This window comes from Harpia harpyja, chromosome 6 (assembly GCF_026419915.1).
Source record: "Harpia harpyja isolate bHarHar1 chromosome 6, bHarHar1 primary haplotype, whole genome shotgun sequence".
NCBI classification, from domain to species: domain Eukaryota; kingdom Metazoa; phylum Chordata; class Aves; order Accipitriformes; family Accipitridae; genus Harpia; species Harpia harpyja.
The window spans coordinates 70,257,389-70,273,432 of NC_068945.1; the positions used below are offsets into that span (position 1 = coordinate 70,257,389).

The 16,044-nt window shown below is 67.8% G+C and overlaps 2 protein-coding genes across 3 annotated transcripts; one reads left to right on the plus strand and one right to left on the minus strand.

Moving 5' to 3' along the window:
• Window positions 1–573: 573 nt before the first annotated feature.
• LOC128143428 (rheacalcin-2-like) lies at window positions 574–2,477 on the minus strand. The gene is made up of 5 exons (XM_052790630.1): window positions 2,403–2,477; window positions 2,229–2,323; window positions 1,610–1,777; window positions 1,382–1,487; window positions 574–683 (listed from the first exon to the last, which is right to left on the minus strand). Exons 1-5 carry the CDS (start codon window positions 2,467–2,469, stop codon window positions 616–618), a joined length of 504 nt encoding a protein of 167 aa, XP_052646590.1. The 5' UTR covers window positions 2,470–2,477; the 3' UTR covers window positions 574–615.
• Window positions 2,478–7,375: 4,898 nt separating this feature from the next.
• On the plus strand, window positions 7,376–10,771 carry LOC128143427 (C-type lectin Cal-like). Of its 2 annotated transcripts, none has more exons than XM_052790628.1 (7): window positions 7,376–7,491; window positions 8,804–8,875; window positions 9,137–9,211; window positions 9,550–9,680; window positions 9,906–10,043; window positions 10,151–10,265; window positions 10,545–10,771. In XM_052790628.1, exons 3-7 carry the CDS (start codon window positions 9,145–9,147, stop codon window positions 10,610–10,612), a joined length of 519 nt encoding a protein of 172 aa, XP_052646588.1. In that variant the 5' UTR covers window positions 7,376–7,491; window positions 8,804–8,875; window positions 9,137–9,144; the 3' UTR covers window positions 10,613–10,771. The 2 variants fall into 2 exon arrangements, with proteins under 2 accessions (XP_052646588.1, XP_052646589.1); XM_052790629.1 differs by having other exon boundaries at window positions 8,809–8,875.
• Window positions 10,772–16,044: the final 5,273 nt, after the last annotated feature.

Consider the following 16,044-nt stretch of genomic DNA (forward strand, 5'->3'; position numbering starts at 1 on the left):
CTGGGACCATGGGGATCCTCTTGGGTCCATGGGGGTCCCATGTGGGTCACAGGCTCTCCCTAAGGCCATGGGGGACCGCTGGGCATCACAGGGGTCCCACATGGGCCACGGGATCCCTCTGGGACTACAGGAGTCCCACTGGGGTGATGGGGGTCCCCCAGAGGCAGTGGGGGTCCCGTGGGGGCTACGGGGGTCCCATGGGGGTGTGCTGCAGGGTTCGCTCTGCCAGCCCCGGCTGTTCCTCTGGCAGAAACTTTCCCTGCCCTGCGCTGCCCGGAGCCGTCCCCATCCCCATCCCTGTCCCGGTCCCCATCCCGGCACCCCGTGGTGGTCAGCGGCTGGGTGACTCCAGCACCCTGTGCACGCCAGGACCTGGCTGGGTCCCTCCGTCCCCAGCCCCACGGCGCTGTGGGGCCGCGTGGGATCCCGATCCGGGCGGCGAGGCCCCGGGTGTGCGGGATGAAGGATGCGCAGACCAAGCTGGGCTCCAGGGACCTTTACTGTGGCCCGTGGCCGGGCTGTCCCGCGGCAGGCAGGGGCTGTGGGCAGGGGCAGCAGGCAAGGGTGGCAAGCAGGAGGAGCAGCGGGGCCGGTGCTGGGGGGCTGCCCGCAGCTCTAGGCGCTGGACTTGCAGATGAAGGGTTTTCTGTCGGCGCAGGTGTCGCTGTACCACATCATGAAATCTGGAAGAGAAAGAGGCCGTCAGCCCCCTAGAACCCCCCCCCCGGCCCCCGCAGCATGGCCACCCTGCAGTCCTGCTGCCAGGAGCGCAGCGCAGGGCACACGCACTCTGTGGGTGCGCGTGGAGTGAGTGTGGGTGCAAGTGTTGTGCGTGTAGTGTGGATGTGGGCAGCGTGCACGGGGGTGCACGTGTATACCTGGCGGGGGTATGTGTGCGTGTGTGTGCATGCGTGTGCACAGCATGTGCCTGTACATGTCCGCAGCACACACAGGGTGCATGTGTATGTGTGCATATACGTGTATGTGTGCATGTATATGTGTGTTTGTGCCTGCACAACATGCGTGTGCCTGTGCATGCGTGTGCGTGCACACGTCCATGTGTGCGTGCGCACCCAGGTGTTAGCCGCCCACCGAGGGCTGCCCCAGCCACGAGCTGGCAGGCACCGTGGGGGTCAGCCTGTGCTGTGGGTGGCCTGGGGATGCTGGTGGCCGGGGACACTCGTGGCCAGGGATGCTGGTGGCCGGGCATGCTGGTGGCCGGGGATGCTGGTGGCCGGGGATGCTGGTGGCCGGGGACACTCGTGGCCAGGGATGCTGATGGCCAGGGATGCTGGTGGCCGGGGATGCTGGTGGCCGGGGATGCTGGCGGCTGGGGACATGGTGGCCAGGGACCCGGTGCCACCAGTGGGGCCATGCTCACCGGCGGCATCCTGCAACGCGGCACAGGCTCTCCTCCTGGGGCCGGGCTGCCGGTGCCAGGACCCATAGTTCACCTCCGAGCTGTCCGACCACTGCCAGTGGCGGCTCTGCAGGGGGGGGAATGACTCCGTGACCCCTGGCTGGTGCCACCAGCCCCACTCGGGGGCTGCCGGGAGCGGGTCTCAGGGGTCCCAGCAGGGTCCCGGCTCTGCCCCGGGGCCACACTCACCCCCAGGGGACGGTGGAGGCCGATCCAGATGCCGTCGTCCCAGTCGTCCTCCTCCTCGCTGTCCTCACTGGAGTGGGAGGAGGAGAGCAGGGCGATGATGGCGCGGTGCTCCTCCACGCTGTGCACCGAGGCCAGGTGGGTGCCCGTGCCAAAGCGCTGGCAAAAGGCCTGTGGCAGGGATGGGAGAGTGATGCTGGATCCCAACCCAACCCCTGGTCCCTGACCCCAACCTTTGGTCCCCAACCTCAATTTCTGGTCCCAACCCCAACCCCTGGTCCCAGATCCCTGGCTCCACTGAGCATGAGGATGGCAGGACCGGTGCTGTGGGCACATGGGCGCACGCGGTGCCTGGCACAGCCGGATGCTCTCCCTCGGCACAGGGTGGTTGTGGTGCCACCGTGACGGCAGCCGGTCCCACACGGGGCCAGGACGTCCTCGGAGGGGAGCATCCCCATGCCGGGTGGCACCGGCATCCCGATGCACGGCCCTGGCAGGGGACCAGCAAAGCCCAGCTCCCTGTCGAACACCACGGGGCACTGTGGCCATGGGGGTGGATTGGGTGTCCCATGGGGGGGGTCACCCCCAAAGCCACATCCCCGCAGCCCCCCGATCCCTTCACCTCTGCCCTTCTCCAGCTCAGCTCCCGGGGGAAGAAGCCGTAGCACCCATCCTCGAAGGGCACCCAGCCCCAGGCGCAGGCAGCCGGCTCCTGCCCTGCAGGAAAGGCAGGGGGTCAGGCAACGGGGAAGAGCGGGGAGCACCGCGGTGTGTACCCCCCCCCACCGGCACTCACCGTGCAGCCAGGGGACAAGCAGCAGGCAGCCCAGCAGGCCAAGCCTCAGTGTCCTTGTCGGTCCCATCTGTCCCTTCACTGGGGAGGGACGCTGGCAGGACGAGGGGTGCTCAGCTCCCTGCTGAGCCCCCCCACCCTATGGGTGCCCAAGACCCCTGCTCGGCCCTCCTGCTGCCAGGCTGAGCCGGGCTCTGCTCCGGGGCCTGGCAGCAGGAGGGCCGGGCAGGGGGTCGACAGGGGTGCATGGGGACCCCCCCCCAACCTGGTTGTGTTGTGGTTGCAGCAGTGGGTGTAGGGGAGCCCATAGGGTGCAGCCGGGGAGGGGGTCAGGGTGGTCGAGCAGTGCGCAGGGGAGCAGCAGTGAGGTAGCATCAGGAGGGAGGGGAGCGAGGTGCTGGGGTTGCAGGGGTGCAAGGTGTGGAGTGCAGGGTGCAAGCTCCAGGGTGCACAGATGCAGGGGTGCAGGGTGTGTGGATGCAGGGAATCGGGTTGCAGAGGTGTGGGGTGCAGGGTGCAGGCTTACTGGGATGCAAGGGCAAGGGATGCAGAGTGTTAGGTGCAAGGATGCAGGGTGCAGGCATAAAGGGTTGCAGGATGCAGGGGTGAGGGATGCAGAGTGTTAGGTGCAAGGAATCAGGGCGCAGGCATAAAGGGTTGCAGGATGCGGGATGCAGGGTGTGGGGATGCAGTGGGCAGGGGCACAGGGATGCGGGGTGCAGGGGCTGCTGTGGCTGCAGGCTGGGGCAGGGGATGCCCTGCGGTCAGGGCACCCCCATTGCGGGAGTGCAGCCCCCCCCCTCCACGCGATGTGGCTGCAGGGACTCACCTGTGTCCCCGCAGGAGCTCGGCACGGCAGCGGGCGCTGGCTCGGACCCTCCGGGGAGCTGGGCAGCAGCCCCGGGGGATTTTATCCCCGGGCAGGCAGGGAGGGGTGGGTGGCGAGGCACGCCGTGAGCCACCCTAAATGTCATCCCTGCCCCAAAGCAAACAGGGCCGACGTAGCCGGGCCCCATCGACGCACGTGGGCGGCTCAGCGGCGCGTGGCCCCCGCTGCTCCCTTTGATGGGGTGCCCGTGGCGGGGAGGCCCCGGCTTTGCTTTCGTCGTCACCCCACGAAGGGACGGCCGCGCTCGGGTGCCAGTGCCGTAGCTGGGAGTGAGTCCGGCCAAGATGAAAAGAGCTTCCCCCGACCCGCGCGTCCCTCTTTCGCTCGTGAGCGGCAGGAGCAGAATGTCCCCCAACGCCCCTCACGTGGCCCCGACACCACCGCTGCCACGTGTACCCCTCGCCCCAGAGAAGGGTGCTGGCACGGTGCCGCTCGCCGGTGCGGGCTGCCCTGGCGCAGGGAGAAGCACCCGGAGCTCGGGGGGTTCCCTGCCTGGGGTGGGCAACAGGGCTCGTCGGGCTCCCTCACACCACATACTCCCCCAGGACTGAGGGCAGGGGATGCTCAGCTCCATTCAGGACAGAGGGCAAGGGATGCTCAGCTCCATCCCAGATGGAGGGCAGGGGATGCTCAGCTCCATCCTGCCAGGGGATGCTCTGCAAATGGAGGGGCAATGGCAGGGGGTCCCTCTCAGCCCGACTGCAGCCCCAGCCCCTCAACCTGACAATGGGGCCGGGGGCTCCTCCGGCTCCCTGGCACCGAGGCTAACCCCCGAAGCGCCAGCCCGTGCGAACGGCCCCGCAGCCATTCACGCCCCGAGATCAAACACCTCCGCTCAGCATCAAACCGGCCGCGGGCGCTGTGCCAAGCTGGCCGGATGGCAGGGAAAGCACCGGCACAGCTGGGCTGAGGGGGGGTCTGGTGCCTGCCCATGGGGTTCAGCAGCCAGCCAGGGGGTTCGGCACCCATCCATGGGGCTCAGCACCCAGCTGTGGGGCTTGGTACCCAGTTGCAGGGCTCGGCACCCAGCTATGGTGTTCATCACCTGGGCATGGGGCTCAGCACCCAGCCGTGTGGTTTGGTACCTGGATGCAGGGCTCAGCACCCAACTGTGGGGCTCAGCACCCAGCTCTGGGGTTTGGCACCCAGCTGTGGGGTTCAGCACCCCCCTGCAGGGTTCAGCACCCAGCTGCAGGGCTCAGCACCCAGCTGCAGGGCTCAGCACCCAGCCTTTGGCACTGCTGGAGCAACCTAAGGGCAACCTGGTTGTAATGGAAACACACTGGCAGGGAAGGATCTTGACTCATCTGGGAGCCCGCAGCATCCTTGATAAGGGCAGCAGAAATAAACGGCAATAACAAACGGCCCTTCCAGGAAAGCAGAAGCTGGTAACAGCCGTGCCAGCAGCCGGTAACCCTTCCTGGCCACAACGTTTGCCGGTGTCGAGGGTGTGACTCTGCACGCACAGGGGGTGCTTGGGAGAGGCGGGGGGGGACAGGGAGGTGGCAGGGGGACGGAAAACACCCAAGTGGGAAAGGAACAGGGTCACTGGAAGTGGTGACGGAGGGAAGAGTGAGGGATGCAGAAGGGAGAGGCAGGGACGCAAAGAGGAAACCAGGGATGCGGGGGGGGGGAGCCAGGGATGTGGAGGGGGGGCCAGGGCTGCAGAGGGGTGAGCAGCTGCCTTTGGGTCTTGGTTGCGTCAAGAGCCGATAACTGCAATGGTCAGAAACCAGCCTCAGCCCCAGCCTTGTGTAAGCGGGAGTGTGGGCGAGTGCAACCGGTCTCAAGGGGAGATGAAGGAGGTGATAAACATGCCGGGAGCTGGGGGGGCGGGGGGAGGACCCTGATTTCAGTTGTGGTGATGGGCCTTTGCCCCCCACCCCCAGCCACGCCACTGCCTGCGCCTACAGGGGCAGGGTGCTGGACCCAGGACGAGATGTCCGCAATGGCAATGGGGGGTGTCAGAACTACTGCAGAATGCCCCCCCCGCCCCGAAACACAAGAGGCAGAGGGAGGAGCCCGGCCAAGTCGCAGGCAGTTGTGCTGGCTGCCAGATGGGCACATACGCAACACTTACAGGGTCCTACGCAACATATACGGGTGCCTACACAGTGTATACGGGCTCCGACGCAGCGCGGGCTGGGGCTGCTCGCTGGCTCCCGTGCTGGCAGGGGAAGGGTGCAATGGCCAAGGCAGGTGCTGGATGAGCACCTCATCTCCCAGCGGCAGCCCCCCCACCGCCGTTATCCCGCGTGCCAAGGGAACGAAGCGGGTTTGTGCGTTCCCTCCAGGTTGCCCCGCCAGCAGCAGCAGCCGCCGGAGCCCAGGGGCTTCCCCGGCTCCTCGGTCCCACCTTGGTCATCATGAGTCCAGACAACGTCATGGGCAGCCAGGAGCACCAGAGCTTAGAAGGGTTTGGGAGGAAAACGCCTGTAATTGCCTTTCCCTCTCGTAATGATTATTAAATGTATATAATGACTGCGACGTGTGTAACGACTGCAGCGATGCTCACTCCCTGTTGCCCAGGTGCAGCTCCAGTTTACACGTGAGCCCCGAGCACCGGCCTGCACCGATGCCGACCTGGACACCTCATGGACCTCCCCAGTCACAAGCGATGATAGTTTTGACAGTCTGGAGCTCTGGCCTCTGCCACAGGGTGTGAATAACACGAATTGCCAAAGATGCTGTCATTGCGCTGGTCCTAACTCTACACCAGCCGTGGCTGGTTGGCCGAGCACTAACGATAACTGGGACCCGTGCGGCCACGTGCCTGGCTGTGCAGATCACAGCCCCTTTTAGTCAATCCAATTAAGTGCTCAGTGCAATTCAGTCAATCCTCCAACCCACGGTGCTCACTTGGCCAACACGGTGATGACCCCAGGCAAAGCTGCCGTCCCACCGGCTGCAGACCCGGCCAGCGCCGGCTCGGCGGCACAGCACCTGCAAGAGCCACCCCGGCATCGGGTAGCCGCCTGTACCCTGGCACGTCTTGCTCCCTCCGCGTCTCAATCTGGAAATTTAACTTTTCATTTCTTACACGACCATCAACCCATGCCTGATGAGCATGGCGCGTCCAACCCCCAGCAGAAGGACCAGCCAGGTCCCACCGGCGTGTCCCTGTGATGTCCCCAGCCTCAGGCATCACTGTGCGCGAGCCAGCTGCTGTTGGCATTTCAGCTGCATGGAAATGACCCAAACTGCTCCTCCGGACCCTCTGAAGGACCCACAGCCTGAAAGCCATTCTTGCTCAGAGCCAGCTCGCCCATGTTGCTGGCCTCGGACCGTCTTTGCCTTCACAAGGTGTGTTTGTGTTAATACACGCTGCCTGCTGGTTTCATGCTAACAGGCCTTACCAAACGCAACAGGAGGGACGTACCAGCCAGCAGCAGGTCCGTGCCTCTCACCAAATGGCCTGGGGCAGTCCCTGCCTGGGGTCCAGCAGCTGCCTGGTTGTGGCCATGGTCGTGGCTGCCAGATCTGGGCGCACGGGCACAGAGTGGTTCGGTGGGGTGAGCGCTCATTTGAGCTGTAGGATGGTGCTTCGGGGCGTTACAGCTCGTACTGAATCGCTGCCTGAGGCGCTTTTGTCTAGAGGGGTGCTGCGTCCTCATGGGTCAACTGGTGGGACCTTGTGGGAGTCCCAGGAGCAGCACTGGGCTTGGCGTGGGTACAGGTCTCCACCTCATACAGAGGGACACCCCAGGGATGCTGTGGTCTCACTCGGGGTGACCCCAGGGATGCTGTGGTCTCACTCGGGGTGACCCCAGGGATGCTGTGGTCTCTCTCAGGGTGACCCCAGGGATTCTGGGGTCTCTCTCAGGGTGACCCCAGGGATGCTGGTGCCCCACAGGTGTCCATAGGCCAAGGGAGGGGTGGTATGGGAGCAGCCAGGAAGCCGAGCTGGTCTCACTGGGAGCCCGGACCGCTCTCGTTAAGGGCAGAGCAGAGAAGCCGCAATAACGAACCTACCTTCCAGGAAAGCAGAAGTGGTGTGGCTGTTCCAGGAAGGCTGTCCTGCCCCGCACCCTCCCTGCGCTGAAGCCGTAAAAGCAGCGGGCGCCTGACCCAGCAGCTCCCACCAGCACAGCCCTTGCCCCAACAGACGGACGGACGCTGGGGGACCAGCCTGCCCACGGGACACAGGTCACCCACCCAGAGACGTGTCAGCCACTGGCCAGCCCTTCTCCTGGGAGCCGTCTGGTAAGTGTCTTATGGCTAACACCTCCCACAGCGTATTCACGGGTGCTGGCAGCAGGTAATCATAAAAATATATCTGCTTTGCTAGTAGTGTGATGTAACAGAGAAATTGAGGTGGCAGCAGCCCCCTGCCCTGTGCTACGGGGTCCCACGAACCCACTGTTGCCATCCTTACATCACCCGTGCGGGGGGTCACGCTGTAGAAGTGACATTACGGGCACCTGGCCATGGGGTCCAGCACCCAGCCAGGCAGCCTAGCACCTGGTCAGGGGGTCCAGCACCCAACCAGATGGTCCAGTGGCCAGCCATGGGGTCCAGCACCCAGCTGTGGGGTCCAGTACACACCCAGGTGGTCCAACACCCAGCCAGGTGGTCCAGTGGCCAACCATGGGGTCCAGTACCCAGCCGTGGGGTCCAGCACACATGCAGGTGGCCCAACACCCAGTCAGGGGGTCCAGTACCCATCCAGGTGGTCCAGTGGCTAGCCATGGGGTCCAGCACTCATCCAGTAGCCAGCTGTGGGGTCCAGCGCCTGGCCAGGCATCTCCCTGTGAGAGGGGCCGGCTGGGGGTGGGCAGGACCCCATCGCTCCCTGTTTTCTGGCAAGGGCAAGCGAGGACGAACGACCCTCATGGGGTGGTGGCAGCAGGAGGCAGCAAGAGCAGCAGGGATGAAGGCAGCACGGCCGCCCCCAGCACCCTCAGCCCCCCCGTGGCCCAAGCCCCCCCTGTCCTTCCAGACCCCTCGATGTGGGACGGGGATGCCTGCATCCCCCCGCACCCCTGCCCCTGGGAGCCAGCTGCCCTGGGACCACAGGGCTGCCGTGGTCACACCAAACCTGCTCCGTCCCCGTCCCCATGCCTGGGAAGGCTGCACCAGAGACCCAGACTGTTTGGGGTTGAAGGGACCTTCAGAGACCATCCCACCCACCCCCTGCCATGGGCAGGGACATCTCCCGCTCGATCAGGTTGCCCAAAGCCAGCCTGACCTTGAACCCTTCCAATGATGGGGCAACCACAGCCTCTCTGGGCAGCCTGTTCCAGTGTCTTATCACCCTCAGCCTAAAACCTTTCCTCCCTCTGCTCAACCTAAACCTGCCCTCTGGGGTGGGACACGGCGGGACCCCAGGGTGCCTTCACGGGCGCACGGGCAGCAGCGTCACCTCGAGCGCATCCCCAGCACCTCCTCGCTTCCAGGGAACCGGAGCCACTGCTGGTGGCTGTAAAGCCTGAGAGTGGCATTTGCCCTCTGGCCTCCTGAGGGACCATCGGCTACCCTCGGAGGAAGCCGTAACCCGGCTGTAACCTCTCCCCAGGGCAGCCACCACAGCACGGTCCCCAAAGGCCATCCCTGACCTTCCTGCCTGCCTGCCCAGAGCCACGCTCCGGTGAGTCCCTTCCCTCGCCTGGTCCTCCCTCACCCTGATGGGTGCAGTGTCCTGCTGCACCCCAGCTCCACTCCTCATCCCCTGCCCTCCGTCCTGGGACAGAGCTGGGCATCCCCTGCCCTCCATCTGGAATGGAGCTGGGCATCCCCTGCCCTCCATCCGGAACGGAGCTGAGCATCCCCTGCCCTCCATCCGGAACGGAGCTGAGCATCCCCTGCCCTCTGTCCAGCTGCTCATGCCCTTCCTCTGCTCTCTCTGCAGCTGAAGATATGAGTGCAGGGCCCAAGCTCCCCCACTGCCTGCTTGGCTGCCTGCTCCTCATGGCTTTCACGGCAGGTGATTCCCACGGGCCCCCACGGGACACAGGTGCAATTCCCCCTCCAGCAGCAGCATCCGATCCAGCCCACCCTGACCCCTGATCCCTCATCCTTGCTCCCCAGTCCCTCATCCCCATTCCCCATCCGCATCCCGTGGCAGCCCCTGGTGCCCAGCCCTGTCTGTGGGGTGTCCCTGGGTGGGGGGTGTCCCTGGGTGGGGGTGCTGCCCATCTGACCCCGCACCCGCGGCAGACATCCCGGCTCCCTCCCCACGGTGGTGGCGGGCACGGGCCGTGGGGCGGTGGTGGGTGCCCCCCTCCCGTGGGACCAGCGGCAGCTCTGCCTGCGTTTTTGAAGGTGCCCTCGCCAGCCGCCCCAGCCGTGCCCCACCGGGGAGGGGGGCAACCACCTGCCCCCAGAAGTGGCTCTACTACCGGGGGTACTGCTACGGGTACTTCACCGAGAGGAAGACCTGGGTTGAGGCCGAGGTAGGTGCTGGCACTGCCGGGGGACACTGGTGGGGGTCCCCAGGGAAGGACGGTGGCTGAGGCCTGGGGGCATTGCTTTATGCACCCCAGATGCAGTCGGGGGGGGGCTCTGCTGCACTCCCCCCACCCCAGGGGCTTTCTGTGCAGGGGTACCCAGCACCCAGCGCCTGGGTGGGTGCAGGCGCTGGGTGCTGAGCCACCCATGCCCCCCCCCCCGCCCCCCAGGATGAGTGCAGCCGGTACGGCCCCATGGGGCGGCTGGCCTCCATCCACAGCCAGGGAGCCAGCAAGGTCCTCGCCGAATACATCGCCCGCCAGAGCAACAGGGACACCACCTGGATCGGGCTGCGGGACGATGAGCATGTGAGTCACCGGAGGGGGCTGCGCATCTTCCCCGGGGGCTGCCCTGGCCCCCCGCCCCGGGCACCCACTGACCCCTGTCCTCTCCCCCCCCCCCCCGGCACCCACAGACCAGGCAGTGGAAGTGGTCGGATAACTCTGCCTTCGACTACCAGCGCTGGGACCGGGGGCAGCCCAACAACCTTTGGGACAAGGAGGACTGCGTGGTGCTGGAAAAGCTGGCGGGTGAGCCGGGTCCCGGGGAGCAGCAGGGGGGCTGGCGTGGCCACCCCTGGTGGGGCCGGGACCCCCGGGCACTGCGGGACAGTTGGGGTGCCTGGTGTAAAGGGGGGTGGTGGAGATAGAAGGGGTGATGCAGGTGGGGAGTGATGGAGATAAAAGGGGTGATGGAGGGGAGGCGTGACGGAGGTGGGGGGGGGGTGATGGATGTAAAAGGGGCGGTGTGCCGGGGGGGGGGGGGTGACAGGGCTCTCGGGGTGACTCGCTGCCCCCCTCCCTGCCCAGGTTTCGAGTTCTGGCACGACTACCCCTGCAACTACAAGTTCCCCTTCCTGTGCAGTCACCAGCTCTGAGGGGTGGCTGGTCCCGCTGGCGTCTGGGGGTGCCCCCACACCCCCCTCCCTGCCGCCCCCGCGCCCCTCCCTGCCCGCTGCCCCACTGGGGACCTCCTGGCCCTGCCAGGCTCCCACCCCACCGGGCTCCCCGCACGCCCGGCAGGCAATAAACCTTGGCTTGAGAACCCAGCACCCACCTGCGCCTGTCCTCCTTCCCCGGCACGCGTGGGCACAGGCGGTGCCGCCGCCAAAGCCACTCGTGCCCCATAGCGGCTGGTGCCCAGCCCCACGGCCGAGGACACCCCCTGCCCCGGGGACACATCCTTCCCTGGGCGACACGTCCTGCCCTGGGGACACCCCCTGCCCCGGGGACACATCCTGACCTGGGGACACGTCCTGCCCTGGGGACATATCCTGCCCCGGGGACACGTCCTGCCCTGGGGACACGTCCTGCCCTGGGGACACCCCCTGCCCCGGGGACACCCCCTGCCCCGGGGACACATCCTGACCTGGGGACACGTCCTGCCCCGGGGACACATCCTGCCCCGGGGACACATCCTGCCCTGGGGACACATCCTGCTGGGGACATGTCCTGTCCTGGGGACACGTCCTGCCCCGGGGATCACATCCTGCCCTGGGGACACATCCTGCTGGGGACATGTCCTGCCCTGGGGACACGTCCTGCTGGGGACACATCCTGCCCTGGGGACATGTCCTGCTGGGGACACGTCCTGCCCTGGGGACACATCCTGCCCTGGGGACACGTCCTGCTGGGGGCACGTCCTGCCCTGGGGACATGTCCTGCTGGGGACACGTCCTGCCCTGGGGACACGTCCTGCTGGGGACACGTCCTGCCCTGGGGACACATCCTGCCCCGGGGACACATCCTGCCCTGGGGACACCTCCTGCCCTGGGGACACATCCTGCCCCGCGGACACATCCTGCTGGGGACATGTCCTGTGCTGGGGACACCTCCTGCCCCGGGGACACATCCTGCCCCATGGGGCCAGCGCTCAGCCCTGCTACCTGACACTGGACACTGCAGGCCTGCGGCGGTGTGGCAGCAGGGGGAATCCTCTGGGCTTATTTATTTTGACCATAAAATGGAGAAAAATCTGTAGAAAACCTGTGCAGGGCAGAGCGGGGGGGCTGGGGGCAACAGGGTCCCTGCTGCAGGTTTGCACCCTCCCTGCGTGGACCCCCTGGGCACGCACCTCCAGGAACGCACCCATGGGGCACCCCACGGTGCACCCCCCGCTACCGCATGGGGGCCGGTGCTGAGCCCCCCCCGGGGCAGCCCCAGAGCAGGGGGAGGGGGAGCTGGGGGCACTGGGGTCCAGCTGGGATGCCAGTGGGTCCCCGAACCACGGCATGAAGGGATGGGGGATCCTTGCGCTCTGCTGTGCCCCCCCCTGGGCCAGGCCTGGGGTACACATGGTGCTGCCGGGTCCCCGTCCCCCATGGGTGCCACCCATGGGGGCCAGTCATGCCCAGCCAGGGCCCGGCAGGGTGGGCAGTGCCGGGGCCACGGACACGACGGAGGAAGACACGGGACCACAGGTCTGTCGGCACACTTTATTGTGAGGGTGGGAGGCGGGGGCCGCCCGCGGTGGCAAGGGAGCTGGGGGGCTCTGGGGGCAATGGGGCAGAGGGGTGCGGGGGGCTGGGGGTCTGGGCTGTGGGGATGCACTGTGCAATGGGGCACTGGGATATGGGGTACGGGGTTGGGCTGTGCTGCATGGTGCAATGGGGCAGAGGGGTCTGGGGGTCCGGGTTGTGATGGGTGCAATGGGGCAGGGGGGTCTGGGGGTCTGTGTTGTGATGCATGGTGCAATGGGGCAGAAGGGTGCAGGGTTTGGGGGTCCGGGCTGTGGTGATGCACAGTGCAACGGGGTCCAGGGTTGGGGGTTGAGGTGTGACGCGGGGGGACGCGGGGTTTGGGGGTGCAGGGCGTGGTCCGGGGGGGGGTGGCTGCCTCGCAGGGCCCCCTCCTAGGCTGCGTATTTGCAGACGAAGGGTTTCCTCTCGCCGCAGGACTCGTCCTCCCAGGACATGAAACCTGCAGGAGAAGAGAAGCGGGTGCTGGGGGGGCCAGGGGAGCCTCCCCTCCTCCCCTCCTCCGCCGCCGGAGGCCCCCCCTCTCACCCGAGGAGTCGTCCAGCGCGGCGCAGTGTTTCCTCTTGGGGGGGGTCGTCCCCCTCCCAGGCCGAGTAGCGAGTCTGCGACCCGTCCACCCACATCCAAGCCTGGCTCTGGCGGGCAGGAGGCAAGGCAGGCGTTAGGCAGCAACGGGGGGGGGGGGCACAGGGCTGGGGGCAGCGAGGGTGCGGGGGGCTGGCCAGGGTGGGAAAGCGGCAGCCAGCACGGGGGGGGGGGGGTGCAGAAGGGGAGAGGAGGGACAGACGGACGGAACACGCGTGGGTGTGGGCAGGGCACGGGCACCTCTCCGGGCCGGGGCCGTGCGTGCGGCAGCCCCACGCGTGGGAAGGGGCTGGGGCAGGGGGTGCTTCCCCCCCCCCCCCCGCCCCAGGAGGGAGGGAGGGAGGGGGGGGCCGGCTGCGGGCGTGGGGACACCCACCCGGTGGTAGAGACCGATCCAGACGTTCTCCTCCTCCTCCTCCTCCCGGCGCTGGCGCCGGGCGATGAAGGCGGCGAGGGCGCGGTGCTCCTCGGGGGTGTGCAGCGAGGCCAGGTGACACCCCCCGCGGGAGGACCTGCACCAGGCCTGGCAGGGACAGGCAGGTCGGGGGGGGGGGGGGGGGCTGGCAGCGCTGCCTGCGCAGCGGGGGCCCCCCCCCCGGGGTCATTCCCCCCCCCCAGCACCTACCTCTGCCTGCCTCCAGGTGAGCTCCTGCCCGAAGTACCCGTAGCAGTGTCCCCCGAAGTCCAGCCAGCCCCGGGGGGCACTTGTTCGCTTGCGCCCCTGCTCGGGGGGGGGTGTTAGGGCCTTTGCCGTGACACCCCCCCCCCCCCAGCAGCGCCTGGCTGCAGCCTGGACCCGGTGGGCGGCAGCTCTGGGCGGGGGGCTCGGGGCACCCCTCGCCCCCATTTGGGGAGGCTGATCCCCAGCCCCTGCGTTTCGGGGATCCCCATCTCCAGGCCGGGTGGGGAGCTGGGGAGGGCAGGCAGCAAGGTGGTGGTGGGGGGGGGTGCCACGGGGGGTGGGTAGCATGCACGAAGGGCCAGGGCGGAGGGGAGGGTGCGGGCAGGGGCTCACCTGGCAGCGAGGGGTGCAGGGCCAGGCAGCCCAGCAGGCAGAGCCCCAGGAAAGCGGCTGGTCCCATCCTCTCCCTTCCCTGCAACGGAGGGGCGGCTGGAGCAGGGTGACGTGGGGCCGGCCCGGGCACCCACCGCCTGCCCCAGCACCCACCGCCTGCCCCAGCACCCACCAGCCTGCCCCAGCACCCATCGCCTGCCCCAGCACCCACCACCCGCCCCAGCACCCACTGCCTGCCCCAGCACCCACCGCCCCATCACCTGCCCCAGCACCCACCACCACAGCACCCACCCAGCACCTGTGGGACCGACGCGGAGACGAGCCCGGCTGGAGCAGGACGCGGCCGCCCTGACGCCTTTATAGGCGCTGCGGCCGGGGCGCGGGGCGTCGGGCAGCGTGGGAGACGGGGCGGGTGGCACCCACTCCTGGGAGCCGCCTGGCTCCGCTGGCAGCCAGATCAAAGGGGAGAGGCGGCCGCCCCACGGCTCCTGCTTGCCACGTGCGGGCGGGAGGCCCGGAGCGGGCAGGGGTCCTGCGGCAGGACCCCCAGCCCAGGCCTCCCCTCACCCCAACACCCCCAGAGGCACCGGTCCCTGGATGGAACCCCACGAGCCCGTAGCAGAGCCCCCTCGTCCCGGGGCCACCTCTGCACCCCCAGCAGCGAGTGCCACTGGCACCGGCTGCGGGCAATGCTTCCAACCACGCCGGGACCCCCCGAGCCCCCGTGCCCAGCCGAACCCCAGTCCTGGCCCCACTGCCCCCAGCCCCCAGGCACCCCCGGGGTGCTGCCCTCGCTCTCTGCAACCGGGGTGCCGGGGCAGAGCACCCTCCAGGGTGACAACACCGACCAGCACGGGAGAGCTGGGCTGTGCTGGGGGGCAACATCGGTCCAGCAACACGACTGGCCCCGGCCCCGCTCGTGGTCCCCGGGTGTCACAGTGACTGTCCCGGCAGAGCCCTGCCCGTGCCACTGCTTCTCGGGCAGCTTCTGGTGCCCACCCCCACCGATGGTGCCCAGCGCTGGGCTGTGCCTCGCCGGGCTGTCTCCTCTGTGCCCAGCCCCGGCCCCAGCCCCCTGCAGCACGCACCGCACCGGCGTAGGCGTGCACCGAGCCGGTGTGAACACGCATAGCTCCGGCGTGAGCACCCACTGCTCCAGCAAGAGCACCCACCACGCCGGCGTGGCACCCACGGCTCCAGCGTGAGCACCAGCCAACACGGGTGCTGGGTCACTGCCCCACGGGTGGGGGTGGCAGCAGCCAGGACCGCTGGGCAGCACCGCGCCTCGGCACGACATGACGCATGGGCCAAGCGACGCCAAGCGACGCCAAGCGATGGGCACGGATCCGCGGGGGGGAGCGGGGTGATGGGGAGGGACCCCGTGGGGAGACAGGGGGTGCCGGGAGGGAGCACCCTGTCGCAGTGTTGGGGAGAGGACCAGGGCCAAGGCTGGGCTTGCTGCCCGCAGCTGGAGATCAGATAAGGGAGCAGGGACCAGCGGCTCCCGGCGCGGCTCCAGCCGTGGCTCCCGACAGACATGCATCGTGGCTCCAGACATGCACCAGCAGCTCCTGGTCCCCCCCGGGGATCCGGCACAGCCGCCTGGCAGAGGCACCCGCCTGTGGCCTCTGGGGTCCCCACCGCACTTAGGAGGCTCCAGGTCCCAACTCCGAGACCCCCGGCCATGGGGCTGAGCTGGGCTGTGGGGCGCAGGTGCAGGATGCAGCCCCAATGTGGGTGGCAGGGTACAGCCCCAATATGGGGCCGGGGTGCAGGATGTGGCCCAGGGCAGGGGCTGGCAGAGGCTCACATGAGGGGATTTGCACCAGTGTGGGCAGATGGCAGCTCCCACCCTCTGTCCCCACGTCTAGTCGATGCTCGGGCCACCCTTGGCTGAGTTGGGGTGCACGGCCGGGGGTCACAACCCCCTCCTTGGGGGTGAGGGTGATGGTGGCCCCTGCACCTGCCCGCAGGAGGGACCCCAGCTCAGCAGCCCATGGTGGGCACAGCATCTGTGCCAGCTCTGGGGACGTCACTGCGGTGCCCCCTCCCCGTCACCTCCTCACTGTGTCCCTCTGCACGGGGACATCGGGCAGTTCTGGCAGCGCAGGAGGGGAAGCGGGCAGGGGTGCAGAAGGGGGGGGGTAAGGCAGGGTGTGGGTGCCAAGTGGGGTCTCAGCCTGCATCCCAGAGCCAGAGCATCCCAGGACGAGGAGGTGCCCATAGTGGGGGG

Excerpts from the sequence above, each read along its gene's own strand:
- LOC128143428 (XM_052790630.1), bottom strand. The coding sequence starts at position 2,469 with ATGGGACCGACAAGGACACTGAGGCTTGGCCTGCTGGGCTGCCTGCTG. Across the intron at positions 1,778-2,228 it reads TGAGCTGGAGAAGGGCAGAG|GCCTTTTGCCAGCGCTTTGG; the intron begins GTGAAGGGATCG and ends TCCCTGCCACAG. Across the intron at positions 1,488-1,609 it reads GCCTCCACCGTCCCCTGGGG|AGCCGCCACTGGCAGTGGTC; the intron begins GTGAGTGTGGCC and ends CCCCCCCTGCAG.
- LOC128143427 (XM_052790628.1), top strand. The coding sequence starts at position 9,145 with ATGAGTGCAGGGCCCAAGCTCCCCCACTGCCTGCTTGGCTGCCTGCTC. Across the intron at positions 9,212-9,549 it reads CCTCATGGCTTTCACGGCAG|GTGCCCTCGCCAGCCGCCCC; the intron begins GTGATTCCCACG and ends GCGTTTTTGAAG. Across the intron at positions 10,044-10,150 it reads GGCTGCGGGACGATGAGCAT|ACCAGGCAGTGGAAGTGGTC; the intron begins GTGAGTCACCGG and ends CGGCACCCACAG.